General features: G+C 40.4%; 1 protein-coding gene across 1 annotated transcript; it reads left to right on the forward strand.

Moving 5' to 3' along the window:
• The first annotated feature begins 4 nt into the window (after positions 1-4).
• SS18L1 (SS18L1 subunit of BAF chromatin remodeling complex) lies at positions 5-18,331 on the forward strand. Its single transcript, XM_009461583.2, has 11 exons — positions 5-424; positions 4,089-4,165; positions 5,473-5,557; positions 6,366-6,510; positions 10,144-10,341; positions 11,329-11,493; positions 12,401-12,502; positions 12,897-12,989; positions 14,212-14,331; positions 15,869-15,996; positions 16,199-18,331. The coding sequence occupies exons 1-11, from the start codon at positions 356-358 to the stop codon at positions 16,223-16,225; spliced, it is 1,209 nt and encodes a 402-aa protein (XP_009459858.1). The 5' UTR covers positions 5-355; the 3' UTR covers positions 16,226-18,331.
• The last annotated feature ends 99 nt before the right edge of the window (positions 18,332-18,430 follow it).

Below are 18,430 nucleotides of genomic sequence, written 5' to 3' on the forward strand. Positions count from 1 at the left end.
GCCGCTCGCCGCGACAGGAAGCCCGGCAGCAGGGACGCACCATGTGCGGCCGGCGGGGAGGAGGAGGCGGCGGCGGGGGCGACGGCGGCCGCCTCCCGCCCCTTCCCCAAATCCCCGCCGCCGCCGCCGCCTTCCCCGCCCCGAGGCGGCGGGGCGGGCGACGGGGCGAGGGCGGTGCGTGCCGGCTGGTGGTGCGGTGCCCGCGGCTCATTGCGGGGCGCAGATCGTACCATCTGCGGCGGCTCCCCTCCCCGCGCACTGCGGAGAATCCGCGCACGGCAATAGCGGCCAGATAATAACAATATTATTAGAGCCTGGAACCGATATATTATAGACACGTAAAAAAAACCCCACCATGTCGGTTGCCTTTGCTTCTGCTCGCCCAAGAGGCAAAGGGGAGGTCACCCAGCAAACTATCCAGAAGGTAAAAAAGCATGCTTTTATACAGACAATTTTAGACATTTATTCCGTCCCTGCTCCTCTGGCTGAGGAAGGAGGCTTATTTCTAGGGCGATGAGGAAAACTAGTGGATTTGCGAGGGCTGCAGAGATGGACAGCTGGAGAGAGAGGTGGGGGAAGGAGGAGGAGGAGGAGGTGGAACAAAGCAAAGGTGTTCAGATCACCGCAAAGAGAGCGAGGGAAGGACTCGGGGAATAAAATTGGGATGGCACGTTATCGCCGCTGCTCGCAGAGGGGAGAAAAGCTGCCAATAATACATGGGGAAATGGCAATAACATCTGCAAATATCGGATTAATTTCCGATGGCATGTCAGCTTCTGGCCCCCCAAAAAAACAACCTCAAAGATGAATTAAAATATTGAATTTGCAAGGGTTTTCTTTTGTATTTGGATGCAGAATTTTAATCTCTCAGAAGACAGAGGGAGCACCAACCACTGGTATCTCTCATATACTATTATTTGTGATGTGTTCATTGACGTTTAATGACAAACAAAGGTTTTGCGAGATTTCCCCTGGCAAGGGGACCTCCGCCTGGGTCTCCTGCGGAGGCCGAAGCGGAGGGTTCCCCGTCGGGAAGTTATTGTTTCCTATAGCGCGGGGCTGGCAGCAGGGGCCGCGCGCCCGTGCCCAGCACCCCCTTCCTCCTGCGGAAGGCGAGGGTCAGTGGGGAAGAGGCTGGAAATGTCAATAAAGAACGTGCATGTTTTTACTTTGACCGCTATTTGTCGTTTGTACTTCTGCCGTATTTTTCGCGTGTTCCCCACCGCGGAGGTGTTTTGTTTCTGCGGAGTTGCGTAGCGCGGGGGACGTGAGGGGCGTGTGTCCTACGCGGGCCATTTGGAAACAGCGGCTAATGAAGAAGTGCCATTGCTAGTGCAGCAATTACCCGGTCATCAGGGGCTTTTGCAGCCAAACCATCATCTGGTGCCAATTTATGACTTCTAGGGAAGGAAACCTCAGTGGAAGACTCTGACAGAACAGAGGTTAAGGCAGAACAAACTGCCCTAAGAGAGCCTGAAGAGACGACTTGGATCTCGGGAGGCTATTTGGAAACTAATCCCATTTTGTGTAGCTCTTGCAGCACAGGTAGTATTGGGAACAGATTAATTTTCAATACTAAAGTATTTCAGACTCAGTGGATAAGTTTTTCTCCAACCGCCAGATTGGCTGGGGTTAGGACAGAATTTCATAATTCAGGTAGTTTGTACTTAAACCCATGACTGTATCCACAGACAAAGGGCAGCCAAAGTATCTTCGGTTTGATTCTCAAGCCCTTTCCTTTTTGCACATTCATAAACTTTATGGGAGCTTCAAAATGTTATTTCTTTACCGGTAATGTGTAAAAACATCTCCCGCCTCAGGTGCATTCGCTGGCACGTTACTTCAGGACTGTTCATCAGCAGTGGGCTGTTGGCAGTGATTTTCTTTCTGACGAGCGGCGATGCTGAGGAAGAGACTTGCAGGCGCAGTAACCAGACGGGCGCTGTGGACAAGTACAGGAATGGGGCAGTGAGAGAAGGAGCAGGTGCTGGGCTAGGAACTCAGAAAATCCTCATTAAAGTGAGCTTTTTAGAACACATACCAATTTAATTGAAAAACAAGATTATTCTTATTTGCATTCGTAATATATAAGCAGCTTATTTTTATTTATTAACTCAATTTTGATAGTCTTTCAAAGCTGTTATTATTCCAGTACCAACTATTCCTAAAATAGGCTTCACATGGAGGAAGGCAGAGCTTTTGACAAGACAGCAGTGATGATGGTGCTCTAAGATAGTTCATCGAATAGCTTTTGCAGGGCAGTAAACTTCAGTTTCTTCTGTGTAATGGAGATCAGAACTCGTTTCTTTTTCCTAGTAAGTCAGGAAAAGAGCTATTCCCGATTCCTTTTTCAGTGAGCAAAATGTTTTTCAGCCAATTATAGAAGCGTAGCCCTTTTCTGACGAAGATACCTGTAATACTGCTTGGACTCCTGCTGTCGAATACGCATCTTAACTGAATATGAAAATATTGTCAGTGATATCTGTTGTGGAAACTGAAAAGGACGGGTTTATATTCTTTGCTAATTCTGTATACCAAATTTCCACTGACACAGGTGAAAATTCTGTACGACAATGAGTACAGAGCATGAAACAAAGAGCTGCACTGTGCATCAGGCAGGAGTATTTTCTCTTAAAATTATATGCTGCACCCGGGTTGCCATGTGAGCACAGGCATGCATGCAGGAGGAAGATGGATTCTCGACTGACACGGTTCTGACGTTCCCTGTCAGCGTGGGAGCGAGCAGCCCGCCGCCCTGCCGTGGCAGGCCACAGCAACGCCTCTGCCCCTCAGACCCTCGCGGACGGGAGCCACAGGGGATGGCTGCAAGTTCCAGCAGTCAGAGCCCGCGATGGACAAGGGTGTCCAGCAAAGTTGAGACCAACCTGCAAATGGCAAGCAAGAAGCAGGACAAGCTGAGGTCTCTAAGGGAGTGACTAGCTAGATTGCAAGTGCATCAAAAAGACTCTTCTGCTCATTTCCCTATAATCTCGCCCTTTGTTTGCATCTGAATGGGTCAGGCGTTTGTTCTGATCAGAACACATACCTACACGGATTAATTCACATTTAACTCGTATGAAAACGTGTTATTCTTTCCTCAAGAGTTCTTCTATCCTGATGACACAGTGGTTCAAAAGGCCCAATCTTGCAAGCACTTAATATCAGCAGTACCTACAAACCGTATTCTGTAATGAGTTTTTGCCAGAGGCAAATCTAAATTTGTAAATACTGTTGTTATTTTTCCATTCATTCACCTGCAGAAAGCTTGCCACATTCACAAGGAAGCTGGGGGAAAGAGACAAGCTATTGTATTTGAAATTTTAAAACAAACCCAAGGATATTTTAATTGTATTATAAGTTCATTAAATAAAGGTCAGTGGTCATTTTGTCCAGCAGCTCTGATCTTCTTGGAACAAGTCGGTCACTAGAATTTACTGAAGGAAGCTAAGCTAGCAGCCACCGATACACATAAATTAACTGATATATAATTACTCTGTGTTTTCGTTTTAAGTCCTCCCTGTATTAGAACTGAACTACCCCAAAGGACATACTGGGATGTAACTCTCTTAAATGTGGTTTCAGTAGATCCAGTAATGCAAATTTTATACGTCATCAAGTTCACTAGTCTGCACACACTAGTCCTGTGCAGGAAAACTAGTAGGTTTGAATTGTTTGAGAGTATGTTTCTGATTTGAAAGTAGGCATGTTAGTAAAACCTGAAGTTTTGGAAAGGGTTGGGTGATATTTTAGAATGAGGCAGAGGTATTTCATAGTGAAAGCGTTTCCCTTCTTCAGCGTAAAAATCTACCTGCCATGTAAGGAGCAAAAAAGGTAAGTCCATTAATTCTTCTTCATTGGGTATTTCAACTAACTCCTGTACAGATAATTGTTCATAAATGAATGATTTGAAAAGTACAATCTCGTGGCTCAATAAAGTCACGTGCAGGTACTTTGTAAAATCCCAAGGCAACAAAACTGCACAAAACACCACCCACTGCCAAGAAGGGTGAATGTGGAGTATCACAAAACCGCAGGACTTCAGTATGATTCTCGCAGTAACGTGTTTTGATCGTATTTCTTTTATGCAGATGCTAGATGAAAATCACCACCTAATACAATGTATTATGGATTATCAGAGCAAGGGGAAAACTGCAGAATGTACTCAGTGAGTATTACGAGTTGTGGAGCATGTTAGAAATTTTTGGTGTACTTTTTCTCAAGAACAGTACTATGAACAGTTCTGTTCACTGATCACTGAGAAAATAGTTGGGCTATTTTTTTAGATTCGCTTGTATTAAGAAATGCATATTGTTCTTGGAACAGAGGCTTTTTTCTGAAGTATTTGACTATTTAGTATTTACAATATTTTTAACAGATCGCTTATTAAAATAATCATAAACAATTACGGTTATTGGACCATTTGCTCTGTGCAGATTCATTAAATACAAGTAGAATCAGGTACAAAGTTGTTTACGCATTTTCATCAGAAAGTAATTAAATGTTAAGGATCAGCCATGTGGTTACCTATGGCCAAAACAATACGCATGTAGACATACTAGTTTGCATCACTGCTTACTATTCCTAATCTTGAAAGCAAAATACTTTTATAAACTTTAGGGGTTAAATCTCAGTCAGGAAGAATAGCCAGTCTGCCCCGTGAAAGGTCAAGTTACGGGGCCAAACCCAGAAAGCTGTACTTTCAAAAAAATTGTCTAAAAAAGATACCTTTGCTAAAGAAGTCACGTCACCATTCTGGCTTCATTTTTGCCACTTTTCCCACTTCCCAGGCATTTTCCCCTTATGAGAAGAAAACTCATATTAAAAAAAGCATTTTCTCTTGCCTTCTTGGAACCCTCCCTTTTCCCAAAAGTTTGACTCTTCACTTCCCTCAGTGGCACAGCTTTTGGGTGCCCTCCTGTTCTTTATTATGAGCTTTTCCAGCTCATTGAGAACTGTGAAGAAGCCTAAATGGTTCTGGTGGTGCTTAGTTGAGTAAACACTCCAGTTAGAGCACTCTTGACAAAAATCTTGTTCTTCTCAGCTTGCTGGTCGGGCAAACAGGTTTTTTTTCGGAGTTCTGGAATTTCATTACTACTAGGACCCTTGTTAAACAGAGGAAGAAAAAGTGGCTAATTGTTAGAGCAGCTGACTGGGTGTCAGTACTCAAAGACTGAGGTCCCAGCTTCACAGTTCACTCAAAGTGCTTTCAAAGGAGAGTGTATTTTACCTCTCCTTTCCCCCAAGCTTACCCATTTGTAAAAGAGGTGTTGAACATGCTGATCCTTGATGTAAAGCATGACAGCACAGATACAGGTCATTAGTATTGCTATTTATTATGACAGATGAAAAGTGGGCTAATGTAATTTAACTAATCATTTGTAAAGAGCAAAAAAAAAAAAAAAAAAAGAGAAAGGTTTGGAATTTTCTGTATTGTTAACCCTTTCCAAAAAAGCTTTACTCCTTATTCTGTAGATACCAACAAATCTTGCACAGAAACCTGGTTTACTTGGCAACAATAGCAGATTCTAACCAGAATATGCAGTCCTTGCTTCCTGCTGTAAGTACCCGTGCTACCATCAGATACATTTACTATGCCAGAGGGAAATGTTCTTTGATTCTGTTACTGATAACTGTCAATAAACCATTTTTTAGTATTTTTCCAGCTAAAAGTTTTGCAGGTGTCAAGTAGACCACTAAACAATTCAAAAGCTACTTTTACTGTGTTTAAAACGCATTCTCTGGGACGCTTGTGTTAATCTCTTGTCTCTGTAGCTCAAGGGCTGTATGCTATAAATGGTGCAGTGCTACAGATCTGAACAGGGTCCATTTGTTCCAGATTCATTATTCTTTACCTACTCTTACTGTATTCTTTACTCAGGAAAAAATGCCACTATTTTATGTCAAAAATCTAATTCAGCATTTGGGCATTGGTTTGACATTGTGCTATTCTTGCTAAATGGACTGATTTTGGAGGTATCACACATAACACAAAATACAGCGTAGCTTTATGCTTGACAAAGGTCAGTTTGTCAACGCACTTTGCTAATGCATATCCCCTCAGCAGTTATGTTCTGAGCAGCACAAAATGAAAATCATGTAAGCACGGAAGAATGGGCACAGAAGCCAGACTCTATTATAAGCACAATTTTAAGATCTTCACTGTGCTGCCTGCCGGCTTCTCTGTATCGTGCTGAATGTCATTCACACGTAGTAGTCAAACGAAGAAAGGTTTATGCAAGCAAGCCCAAAAAGTGAAGAAAGCACACATTTAGTTGAGGCAGTTTTTAGTCAGGCTAATTTGGGGGTGATTATTTTTCTAATTAAAACCTAACCAAAAATTTGCTTCTCCTCCTTGTTATTTGCAGCCACCAACGCAAAACATAAACTTGGGCCCAGGAGGAATGACTCAGAGCGCATCCAACCAATCTCTCCATTCACAGAGCAATCTCAGCGATGCAATTGGGACGGGCCTTCCTCCTTCCTCCCTCATGCAGAGTCAGATTAGCAACGGTGAGCTTCGGTCCCCTTTGTGCTGCTTTGCTGTTGCTTGGCAACAAAATCATTAATGCGGAATATACTTACAGAGCTGTAAAAGACCTCTCCTAACTCACCTTTCAGGCATATGGGGATTTCAGGCACATGCTGAAATCATCACAAAATGGCTACAGTCAGTAATGATGTTGGCTTCTGCAAGGACTCCAATCTGCTTAGTATTTCTGTAGGGGAAATCAAAAACATTTCTTAAAAAATGCGTAATGAAAATCAGCAAGTAAAGATGCATCCGAGTTTTTAGTAAGAAAAATTATGTATTGTGGTATTTTTTTCTCTTGAAGGTGGTGGGGTTGGCCAGGGTAAAATGGAATTGCTTGCATGACTAACCGCACAACCAAGCCTTTAGATTGCAAAGACCTTCCAGGATACATGCCTTCATAAAAATAATTTGGTGTTGCATCAGTCTTTGCCCTCTACAGAAGCCTGCAGAGATTATACTACATAGCCACAGTTTGCACAGATGTTTCGTATGAATAAGATAATGTACCTTGTCTATTTGTTTTTGTTGGTGCAACTAAAAGAAACTAATTGAAAGACAAAAAAAATTTTTTTTACTCTGTGCATTTTATAGTATGAATAATCTGTTTGTTTATTTTGTAGTTCATAGTTATTTAGTCAGTTCTTGTTTCTGTGGGTCCTTCCCAGAGTGACAGAGAGAGAAAACAGTTTCTATAAATAGAAGTATCTGGTTGTAAAATCACAGGCCTTAGCAGAGGGACTCAAGAGCAGATGCAAGCCATGAAATTACTTCTGACTTTTTAAAAATCCATTTGTGGTCAAGCTGATAGTACTTTTAAACTAACGGATGAGGTACCTACTTTAAAGAGTTACAGCTTGTAAAGTGAACTTATTAAATTTATCTGGGCCTTCTTTTTGAAAGATTTATTACCTAGTATAAGTATTATAATAAGTCAGTGTTACTAAGAATCTACATTTTCAGTGTTACTGTTGCTGTTTTTTCTTATTTGCCCCCCACCCTCCAGTTCTTTATAGTAATTTAGTGCTGATTGAAAGGCCCAGACTGGCAGTCCTGAAGACTTGAGTCATCCGCAGAACAGAAGCAGCCAGGGCAGTCTACCTCATGCTGCAAGTTCACCCCATGTTGCCCCAACCCAGCACTAAAACCTAGCCTGAGTTGTGGGCGTCTCAGGGTAGTTCCCTCTGCCCAGTCACTGAGCCTCTGTCACCAGGTATTTTATCACGAAAGTATCAGTCCACTGGAGACCAGACTGAGGACGTAGCTGTGCTTCGAAGCCAAGCTGTGACTGAGAATGCAGTAGCTTGCCTCTTCCGAGTAGCCTAGGTGACAGCAGCAGCGATGGTGTGTGCCGCGCTGCTCGTGCCTGCTGTGAGAGTAGGGCCCTCACAGCCCTGGGCTTGGGGACGCTCCCCGTGGTTGTCAGTCTCTACTGCTGCTGTCTCTGTGCCAGCTAGAATCAAGTTAGCACAATGATGCTATATGACACAGCAGTCTTGATGTGCAGGTAGACTGAGACTGAGAAATTATTTCACATTGATCAACAATTGTTGGACAGCACGTTTTTTTTGAAATTAGGAATAAATATGCACAAACAATTCAAATATATGGGCTCTAGTACTTGTGAAAATTTCTCAATCTAATGGCAATAGAGATGAAAAGTCTGTAATGAACAGGTACAGCATTGTAAAAGAGGAAAGAACAGGGAAGAAGACATAGAAGCTACTACATTTTGGCCTTTCTTGTCCTCAGGCGGGACTTTACGGGAACCACCTCTACAGGACAGTAACGGGGTAATTCCCTACATACATGATAACTCCCCGTAGTGGCAGCTAGGTCAATTGTAATGATAATTCTGTTGATGGGGACAAGTTAAAAAACAACCCACAGATTTCCAGTAATCCACCGTTCACAGGTCAGTGATTCTTCATGCCACAGCCCTGCAGTCACACCCATGAGATTCAATACACCAACCAGTGAAACTCAGCTGTCTCCAGGCAGAATCAGGCCCAACTGAGAATTTTAACTGTTCAGAAATCAGGAATGAGGCCTTTCAAAGAAAAACCCAACTGCCTTAGATTCATGAAAGTATGAAAGAGGTTCAATGATTTGTATTTATCTTATTGTTTTAGTGTTTTTATTTAAACACTTTCGGTCATGCTTTCATATTTTCCCTTACAATGACAAATTGGCCAAACTTTTTTTTTTTTTTGCTTTAAAGAAGGCCAAGATTCTCTAAGTTTTCCCACACAAATATGGCAAGGTTTACCAACACTTGCTTTACTCCATCTCTCACTCAAAGCAACTGCTAGCTCCATTCAAACACCACGTGGTCTTGTGTTGCACAAGTAGAAGTATCAGCTTTACAAGACATACAAAATTGTAGCAAAACACAGGGTGAGATCTCTGTAGCGGTACATTGACCGGGCTCCACTGATTTCAGTAGAGATGCCTCTCTTTCTCTCTTACTGAAAATGCTGCTTGCATCTCTCCATCAGAGGAAAACATAATAATCTACAGCAAATTTTCTCATTTTGATGTCTATAAAAACCATTAAGAGTAATTAAGAGGTTTGTACTAAGAGAATTAGACACATTTTTCAGAGGCTGTAGATACACTTAATAACTGTGAATTAAAATACCGTTATGTAAACATTACAACATAATTCTGTCTCTTCTAGGGATTGCGCATGTCTTCTGTTCTACCTAAATTAATTTAGATTGACAACAATACACACTATCACAATTTAGATAGTAACAATACACAGTGAAAACAACTTTCCAAAACTCATTCATAAAAGTATTTACAGCAACAAACAACAAAAAACAAGGACTAGATTCTCTCCAATTTTAGTTACCCAACAGCAACAGAATTTTAAAAAATAAGCATACTGACAGGTAAGCAGGATGATACCCTCAAACCCAGGATATAATTGGAGCAGTCTGATAATTACATGCGGTGATGTTGGGCAGGGAGTACCGTAACAACAGGGATTATGATGGTGACTTGGAAAATTTATCTTCCGAAAGTCTGAGGTACTTTCAGTCAAACTGGAGGAAAGGGAGAGACAGGCTTGTCCCCGGAGGAGAGGGTCCCTTGGGACTTCCTACGGTTAGCTGGTTATAGAGGAACCCAGTGGATGCAGCAATGTGCAGAGTGTTTCTCAGCCACCACAGTGCCTTCCCGTTGTCACCCTCTGTGTGAAGGGGGAAGAGGAGTCAACAGCAGGACAGGAGGAAGGAAAGGACAGATTTCAGAAGGCTGGGATGTTTTCAGAGTCCATGTATTTTCTGAACGATCTGAAATTACTGGCATCTGTTAATTCTGCTGCCTGCGAGGAACTGGTTGTAGGGCATTGCTGCTGGTTTTGTTCTTCCCGTCTGCAATTCTGGACAGCCTGGATTTGGCTGCCAGGAAGAGGAGGATCACTTTAACTGTGCAGTAGGCAGTTTTAATTTGTCTGTAGATAACAAGGAATTTTAATGATGAAGATTTGTTTTGTTTTGTTTTGCCTTATCATAAGGTATTTCAGAAAGGCCGCGAGGGCTTTAATGCTCACTGTACGTTGCCAATAATAGCACAGATTTTCTTGTTGCTCTCTTTAATTTTTCTAGGTCCTAATCACGTGTCTATGCAGCAGTCAGGCCAGAACACTATGCCCACGACCTCTCTGAGTATGACTGTCAGCAGTCATGGAACTGGGCCTGGTTATAGCCATACCGTGCCTGCATCTCAGAATGTGCCAATGCAAGGCCAGGGGTCAATAGGCAATTATGTCTCTCGAACAAACATCAACATGCAGTCTAATCCAGGTAAACTCCCTCTTCCTCCTTCTGGGCCAACTTGACTTTTCAGTGACCTCCGAGGTTTACCACACATGAATTTGTTCTGTAAATATTTTCTGTAGACAGCGACAAACATACAAGAGGAAAAGACAGCTTTAAGACATCTCTGAATTGCAAGGTGTCAGACACCAGTGTACGTCAGAACAGTTTCAGGCTGGCTTTAACTTACACCGACTTGTTGTGGTTAGCAATGAGTTGGGAAAAGAGGGTTCGCTAAAAGTGCAGCAGCGCTATCTGACAGCCCCTGGCAGCAGATCCCACAACCGTGGGAGGGAGCTGAGAAGCACCTCTGTCCTAGCTGAAAGAGCCTGCCAAAGAGCATTACACATTTACTGTTTGTACATCACTACCCCATTTTTGTTATTTTATTGATACTTCACACTGCTTGCAGGGCATAGAGACTAGAAGACAACTCAGAGTTCATCTCTTAATTTGTAAAAATGTTTGCTACTGAGTACTGAATGGGGTGTCCAATGCTTAAGAATTCTTTCCGACAACATGAAATTTAGGGATCAAATAAATCCCAGAATGTCAGTTTATTTAAACTGTATAATCATCAGGTATATGATAAGATGGAAGTAGAAGAAAGAGTTGATTAGAAAAGAAGTGCAGCAATGAATTAGTCAGGAGGCAGAGAGGAACAAATACCAGTTCTTCTTTCTGTCTTTAATCCTACTGTAATAATGATTACATTCTTTTAAATAAGCTAACAATAATCAAGGCTAGATGTATTTTTAAATGTCTGACTGAAGCAAATGACCATGTAATAACATCCTTTCTGGATTACAGTGCAGAAGAGTTAAATACATGTAGCAGGAAAACATCTCCCCCTGTGGAAAATTCACAGAATTATCAGGATGCATGTTAGTTGAAGGTTTTAACTTGTTTCCAAAGAGACTAGGGAGAGAACTGTCACATCCTTTTAGAAAACAGGATTTTCCATGTACATTGTAGTCTCCATGATGCACCAGCAAGCAGCAACGTCACATTACAACTCAGCGCAAGGAGGGAGCCAGCATTACCAGGGGCAGTCCTCCATTGCCATGATGAGTCAGAGCAACCAAGGCAACAGCATGATGGGTCAGCGACCAATGGGCCCTTACAGAGCTTCGCAGCAAGGTAAAATCTGTTATTAGATTATTAATATAATTATTATTAGATTGATGATATTCAGTCCGTCCTGTGGGGTAGGTAAGTCAGCAAAATTTCCAAGTCACGTTTATGAACAGGGATCCCATCTGAGAACACAGGAAATCTCGAATGGTGGAAGTATCACGACAATCAGATGAACTTTAATCTGTTTTCAAGATTTATCTATTTAATTATTTCAGGTGTTTAGAAAAATAATTCTGTCTAAAAGGGATCATATATCTCTAAAGAAAAGATGAACAATTTGATATACAGCTCACTCAAGCCACTGGGAGTCTTTTCAGTTCTTTCAAATGGTATTGGATCAGCCGTAACGTGGCACAGTTAACAAGGAACACATTTCTGCAAAGAAGATATAGTTTGCCAGCAATTAGTACGAAAAATTAGGCCAAGGAAAGGAAAACACCAGAGGATAACTACCATGCTCTAAGACCTCTCTGGAAAAAGTACTAAGAGGTAATAAAGCTGCTAGACTGATTCTAACATAAACTGAATTTTGCTAAGAAACAAATTAATACCCTAATTAAAATAGATTTCATTCTGTGTTCTTGAGCATGGAATACGTTCCTGTGCTTTCTAATAACTCAGGTTAGTAGATGAAATGTAGCCATTACTTTTGGTATTGCCACAGAAGCGAGTGGGTTTAGGACGTTACTGACAGTTGCGTAATTTCAATTTCAACCAGCTTTTTCTGAGAATACACATTTATTTCCTTTTGCTAGTGAGCAAAACATCTTTGAAACCGCTCTCAACATACATAGCTTGTTTATTTATCCAGATGTAAACTCTGTTTTCTTAAAAATAAATTAGATAAGAAAAAAACCATCCCTTAGGAGTCCATGGGCTCAGTTTGCTCTCTCTTGCCTTTGCCTTGCAGGTTCCTCGCAGCAGTACATGGGTCAGGAAGAATATTACAGTGAACAGTACAGTCATGGACAAGGCTCATCAGAACCTATGAATCAGCAATATTACCCAGACGGTAATTCCTCTAAGCTGTAGTCACTGTAATACTGCTCAAGTGTAGACCAGCATGACTGCCACATGCAAGGACATGGCAAACCCATTACATTTGATATCCAATTTAAATGCTAGAAAATTCTAATCTCAGGGCATGGGAGCCTGGTACACAAACACACGCAGCAGTGCACCCTGCTATCCAAACTGCTTCCAAAAGAGCACAAAGTTTGGATTAGTAAAGGCAAGAGATTGATCCATAGGTGTGACTTTCCTTGCCATGTATTTGATCTCCTAAGTGGTCTGTATTTCCTCTTAGCCTCATTTTTGTGCATAAGCAGCTTCACAATATATCATTCAACACTATATCTATAGTTATATTAACAATGTATCTGATAAATCTTTGCAATTCCTTGTAGGACATGGTGATTATGCTTATCAGCAGTCATCCTATACTGAGCAGAGCTATGACAGGTCATTTGATGACTCTACACAACACTATTATGAAGGAGGTAGGAAAAAATATCGGCAATCTTTGTAAACCAAAGCTCTAATCCCCTAAAATACTAATGAAATGCTTATGAAAATGTAAAATATGACTTGCAATTTCTGCATCACTAACTGCTACTTAGCTGTTACTTAAGGAGTGTCAAGCTGCGGAGCCTTGTGGGATCACTAACAACTTGTGCGTAGCCTCATATTCATTAGAAAAATGACCCTCGGTTGTAGCTGAGGCAGGTGGAATTATAGCTATGGATATTGAACTTTTTTTGCAGTAAGAGAAAAGACTTCCAGGATATCAGTATCCTCCACTCTTACAAAACTGTTTAACAAACATTTTATATAATGCAAATAAAAAAGGCTGTATTAAAGTTAAAAGGCTATGCTGACAAAGGTAAACTAACGTGCTTGCAGTTAGAAATGGGTTTCAGAGCTGGAAAAAAATGGCAGCCATAAGTGGAAATTTCTCTGAAGTAAGAAAGCCTACTGGTTAATTCCAGGACCAACTTTTTTTAATCTTACTTAATTCACCTTACAAATTGTGAAAAACAATGGGTTAAACGAAACTAATCTTTGAAAATCACCAATACTATGAGTTTGCAATTCTACCACTAAAAAACTCTCAACAGTAGTACATGAGTAAATTCAGTCATACTATTAAGATATCAGAACTCTAAATTAACTGCAAAATATTAATTACGATACAGCGAGGTGGCATTTAAGAAAAGCAATGTCATCTGTATAGTCTCTGTTCATTTTGTTGTTTCAGGATACTGCAAATGGATTTTCCATCATAGGTATTTCAAAAAATACCAGTAACAACTAGATAAGTGGTCTTCCTGAGATATATGAATAAACATCATCACCTGGAAGAAAATACAGTGGGAGGGCTTCTTGAGAAACCGGCTATTTACCCTGGCACCCTTATCTTTGTGATGCTGTGTTTTTCTTCTGAAACACTTCTGGGGTAAAAAAAAAATCCTTTGGGGAACAGGTTGCTTGTTTGTTTCTTGAGCGATGTGTACAAATAAACAACTCTCTCCCGTTCAAAAGAACTAAAAATCACTGAAGAAATAAACATCCTGATAGGCAAAATGCAGTCATCTATATCTGAAAAGAGTCTATGAATTCCAGACCAAGGCTCCTTACGCCTTTGTTTTCCTTATGATCCACATGTACAGTGAATTACCTGCCTCATCTATAACCAAACTATTTCAATTTTTCCCTCTTCAGGAAATTCTCAGTACAGCCAGCAGCAGGCAGGATACCAACAGGGAGCTGCACAACAGCAAACATATTCCCAGCAGCAATACCCAAATCAACAAAGTTACCCAGGACAACAGCAAGGATACGGTAAGAAAACTGTCACTGACCGGTCAAGCGTTTGCAATACTTCATCCTGACGCCTCCATTCCTAAATTAAAATATACTGTAAACTATTTCCTTGATTAATCTTGGACATCCACATAACAAAACTAGCCAAAGAGCATAGCATGTAAAGGGATGCTGGGCAGTAACGTACATTAGTATAGCACTGCATTCCATACCGGTATGTTAGCATCCTGAATCCCTCTCTCTTTTGAAAGAAAATTAGAAAGTTAGAAAGTACACTTTTGCCTCATGTTGACTTTCTGGTAAGTGGGAGCAGGAGGTGACTGCCTGGATTCTCACGCCTCCTACACATCTAATAGTTCCGCAACTAACATGAAAAAATAACATCAACAGTCCAGAGAATCACTACTCCCTCACTTAGATTTCTTGCAACATCATGGGGGTTTTCTTCCTTGGTGAGGGACTGAGGTGAAAGGAAAAAAGTGGAAGTGCTTTGAACATGCAGCTAAGACTGGCGCAGGGCTTTCGAACCCTTCAGGTCACCAGTGGCAAATCTCCCCGCTGCCATCAAAAGAATCCAAGTTTGATGGCTGTCTTAGAGTTTTCTGACCAGCTGGAGGCATCCTGTACGTACCCTCAGCCTTCAGGAGAAAGAAATCATTTCAAGTTAGTTAGTACAAAAGGAGGGGCCGGAGAAATTGGAATAATCTAAATACTAGCTTCACGGCAAGGGATTTCTGGTGCATCTGCCAAATGTGATGGTGCTTGAGCTTGAACTGGCAATATTTACCAAACTTGATAATGTTGCTGTAAACAGCAAATCCATTTTATAAATGTAAGATCTCATGATATAGAACCTACATGCCTAAGAAGTTAATTAAATCATTAACACCTGGCTCTGCAGTGCCAGTCGATAGTTTGGACTACTCAAACCAGACATAATCTGTGAAACTGTACCCAAAATTCAGTTTATGACATTAAAATCTGTCCTCCTCTTTTTAAAGGTTCTCCTTCATAGAAATCCACCAGTAATGCTAAAAAGTGCGCATAGCAGTCTATACACAAAATACACAGTCCCAAATAAAAGGAAATCAATATCCCTGTGCAGTTTTGTGTCTGATCTACATGTTTTTTAAAATTATCTCTATATGCAAGAGATTTCTTAGGTTCTGCCTGGTCAGCAGTGCTTATGGTGGCCCAGCCAGATTAAATAGGAAGTTAAACGTGCAGTTGTTACTAAAATAAAGGCCAGGTAGGTTGTATATAGGTCATAATTCAGCTGGGCCAATACAGATTTCAGAGAGGCACATCACTTAGAAGTATATCCCATTTTCTGACCAAAGCTTAAAACTTGAACTGAAGTTTACACTGCTGCAACTAGATCATTATGAGTATTAACACTTTCTAGTGTAAAGCTAGAGGGGAAGTCTAGGCAAAATTTACTCACAGTTCACACCTGCAGAGCTTACTTTATTACCATCACGTTCTACATTATGTTAACCGTAAGAACTCCGCCTAGCAAATCGAGCCTTAGTAATAGATGTCACTGTCTTCTCAGGTCCTGCACAAGGAGCCTCTTCACAGTATTCCAGCTACCAACAGGGACAGGGGCAGCAATATGGAAGTTACAGAGCGTCTCAGACAGGCCCATCTGCTCAGCAACAGAGGCCTTACGGCTATGAGCAGGTAAATTGTCTAAATCTCTGCTATGAAAAGCAGATTTAGCTGTTAGCTCCGCATATAAATCCATCTCATAATTTGGTGGAGGCATATTGGTGATACTTCAGTGGGTCTTTCAAAATTCATAGACGAAAAGAAATTGTCTAACTCACTGTTTGTAAACCTCTGATGTATTATTCTCCGACATTTTTATTTCTCTTTTTTACAGGGACAATATGGAAATTACCAGCAATAAAAGGATATGATCCTGTGTCAGATTCATTTCAATAGTATCTCCATCTTTTGAACTGGATGTACAGGCAGTTTTGATTAATTGTAATATGTTGGTTACCCCTTAGCACAAAGCAGCGTCTGTATGTGAACAGTGTTCATTTCATGCTGGATATGAAGCAGTGCACTACTGGTAACAAGACAATGCTTTAATGGTTTGATATTTGGTGCTGTGTATAGTACTGTATGTTGATACAATGCAGAAGTTTTTCATTTACCCCCTCCCCTGCCCCATTCTTGATGTTTCTAAATAGCTTTAGGATCATTTGATCACAGTTGTGCCCCGTTCTGGAAAAGAGCCAGGTTATTCTGCAGTCTGGCTCAATACAAAGCCATGCAGTCATATCTCAGACCAGGGAGGTATCCTGTGGTAGGTTATTGATCTTTTTTTAACTGAATGCATTGAAGATTACCTGCCAGCCTCTGAAATCCATGGCTCTTAACTTTACTAATTAAGAATAAGGGGATGGATACATTCCTTATGTGAAGACAGTTCTATGCTATATGATAAAAATAAAATTAACTGCAACTTCTACAATACCTACCAGGGCTAGCAACCCAAGTCTTTTAATTCAATAATCTGCATAAGTCCATATTTCTGTTGCAAAAGGTACAGAAAGAGGTTCAAAACCTATATTCAAGGAAATGTTAATCACTAGAGGCACCTTTTATATATCCATATAAACTACGGTATTTCTATCACTGAAAGAAAAATAGAAGGGAGCTCTGAGATCTGCAGTGTCAGCCTACTAGACGTCAATATTGCTTCATATTGTGCTTAGCTGAGAAAAACATCTGGCAAAACTCCAGTCTTAAATATGTTACTCCAAATTTTATAACTTGCATATACATTTTCATGCCAAATTTTGCAAGCAGGTGGCTGGCATCCTTCTTTATTTCTGATTCTTCTATTGCCCTTGCTCAGATTTCCCAGCAAGCATTATAACCATAAATATTGTCAAATCTTTTGGTTCACTGTTCTTACAGCTCATCATCACTTTTATTTTTCTCTTGTAGCTCGACAGAAATAGTTCAGAAGTAAAAGAAAAAAAATCCATCTTGATTGCAGATAAGCAACTAAATTCAGCTTTAATTGTGAAACAATATTATGCATATAGAGAGGGGAACTATTAATGGGGTCAACCAGTGAGAGAATAACCAGGTAGAGAAGGAGAATTTAGAAATAAAAACTAGTGGTATGTAAAAGCCAGTATGAGCAATGTAAGTCACTTCTATTCAGTTTTATATGTTCTCATAAAGTGTTGAAAAACAGCACTTACAAAGTGCTTATATAAGTGCTGAACAAAAGACTGTGTCCAAACTTCCCTGAGGCAGAAGGCTAGGATGACTATACTACATGAGCATTTTTTAATACGAGATTAATTGCAAATTTACAATATAGAGTAAATACACCCTCTGTAGGATTTTCTCCTTTTCTTTGTCTGAGCTGGTGTATTTAGGGGATTTCAAGTTCTAGTACTTTATATTTTGAAAAACCAAAACCACAAGGAAAATAAAAGATCTCTCAATTCATTACTTTTTTTTTTTTCTCCTGTAGAGGAAAGTATTTAACTGGACAGCTAAAGAGTTTATTATTAAATGTTGTCCAAGCACTGCCCTTGCTACATTAATAATTTTAATTACTGATAAAACAGAAGACCTTTTTTTATTCAGTCCTCATTTCTCTCACCTTTCCTGCTGGTGTTTTCATACAAATAAGTACTCTCAAATAGCAAGGAACAGAAAGGAAGTAAGATTGTTTTCTTTACAATGTATTAATATTACAGGTAGCCAGAAGAATGCAATATTGCTCTTTGCCAGCTTGGAAATACGCCTTTTATGTGGTTTTTGAAAGTGCTGAAATAACTTTTGGGAGAATATGAACAACACTTAAAATGAAACAGCAACATTACATCAATCTGAAATGTCTTACATTAAGAACTTCTTGAATGTTGTGTATATAATGTATTTGAAAGAGCACTTTGGAAACAGTTTGTACATTTATTTCCTAATTTATACATGATTTTTGGTGTTAATATTTCTAATTGTTAATAACAAAATGTTTATTTAATGTGTTGTCCATTTTTATGTATTAATGTGGAAACAAAGTGATGCCAGCATTTTGACTTCTTCCATTAATTGTATCATTTTCTGTTTCGTAATACAGAAT

The sequence above is a fragment of the Nipponia nippon genome, unplaced genomic scaffold, assembly GCF_047370975.1.
Source record: "Nipponia nippon isolate SJK-2023a ecotype South Korea unplaced genomic scaffold, ASM4737097v1 scaffold_13, whole genome shotgun sequence".
Lineage (NCBI taxonomy): Eukaryota > Metazoa > Chordata > Aves > Pelecaniformes > Threskiornithidae > Nipponia > Nipponia nippon.

Bases quoted from the DNA above. Each gene is read 5' to 3' on its own strand.
- SS18L1 (XM_009461583.2), top strand. From the start codon at position 356: ATGTCGGTTGCCTTTGCTTCTGCTCGCCCAAGAGGCAAAGGGGAGGTC. The intron at 6,511-10,143 runs GTGAGCTTCGGT...TAATTTTTCTAG, and splicing joins GCAGAGTCAGATTAGCAACG to GTCCTAATCACGTGTCTATG. The intron at 15,997-16,198 runs GTAAATTGTCTA...TCTTTTTTACAG, and splicing joins GGCCTTACGGCTATGAGCAG to GGACAATATGGAAATTACCA.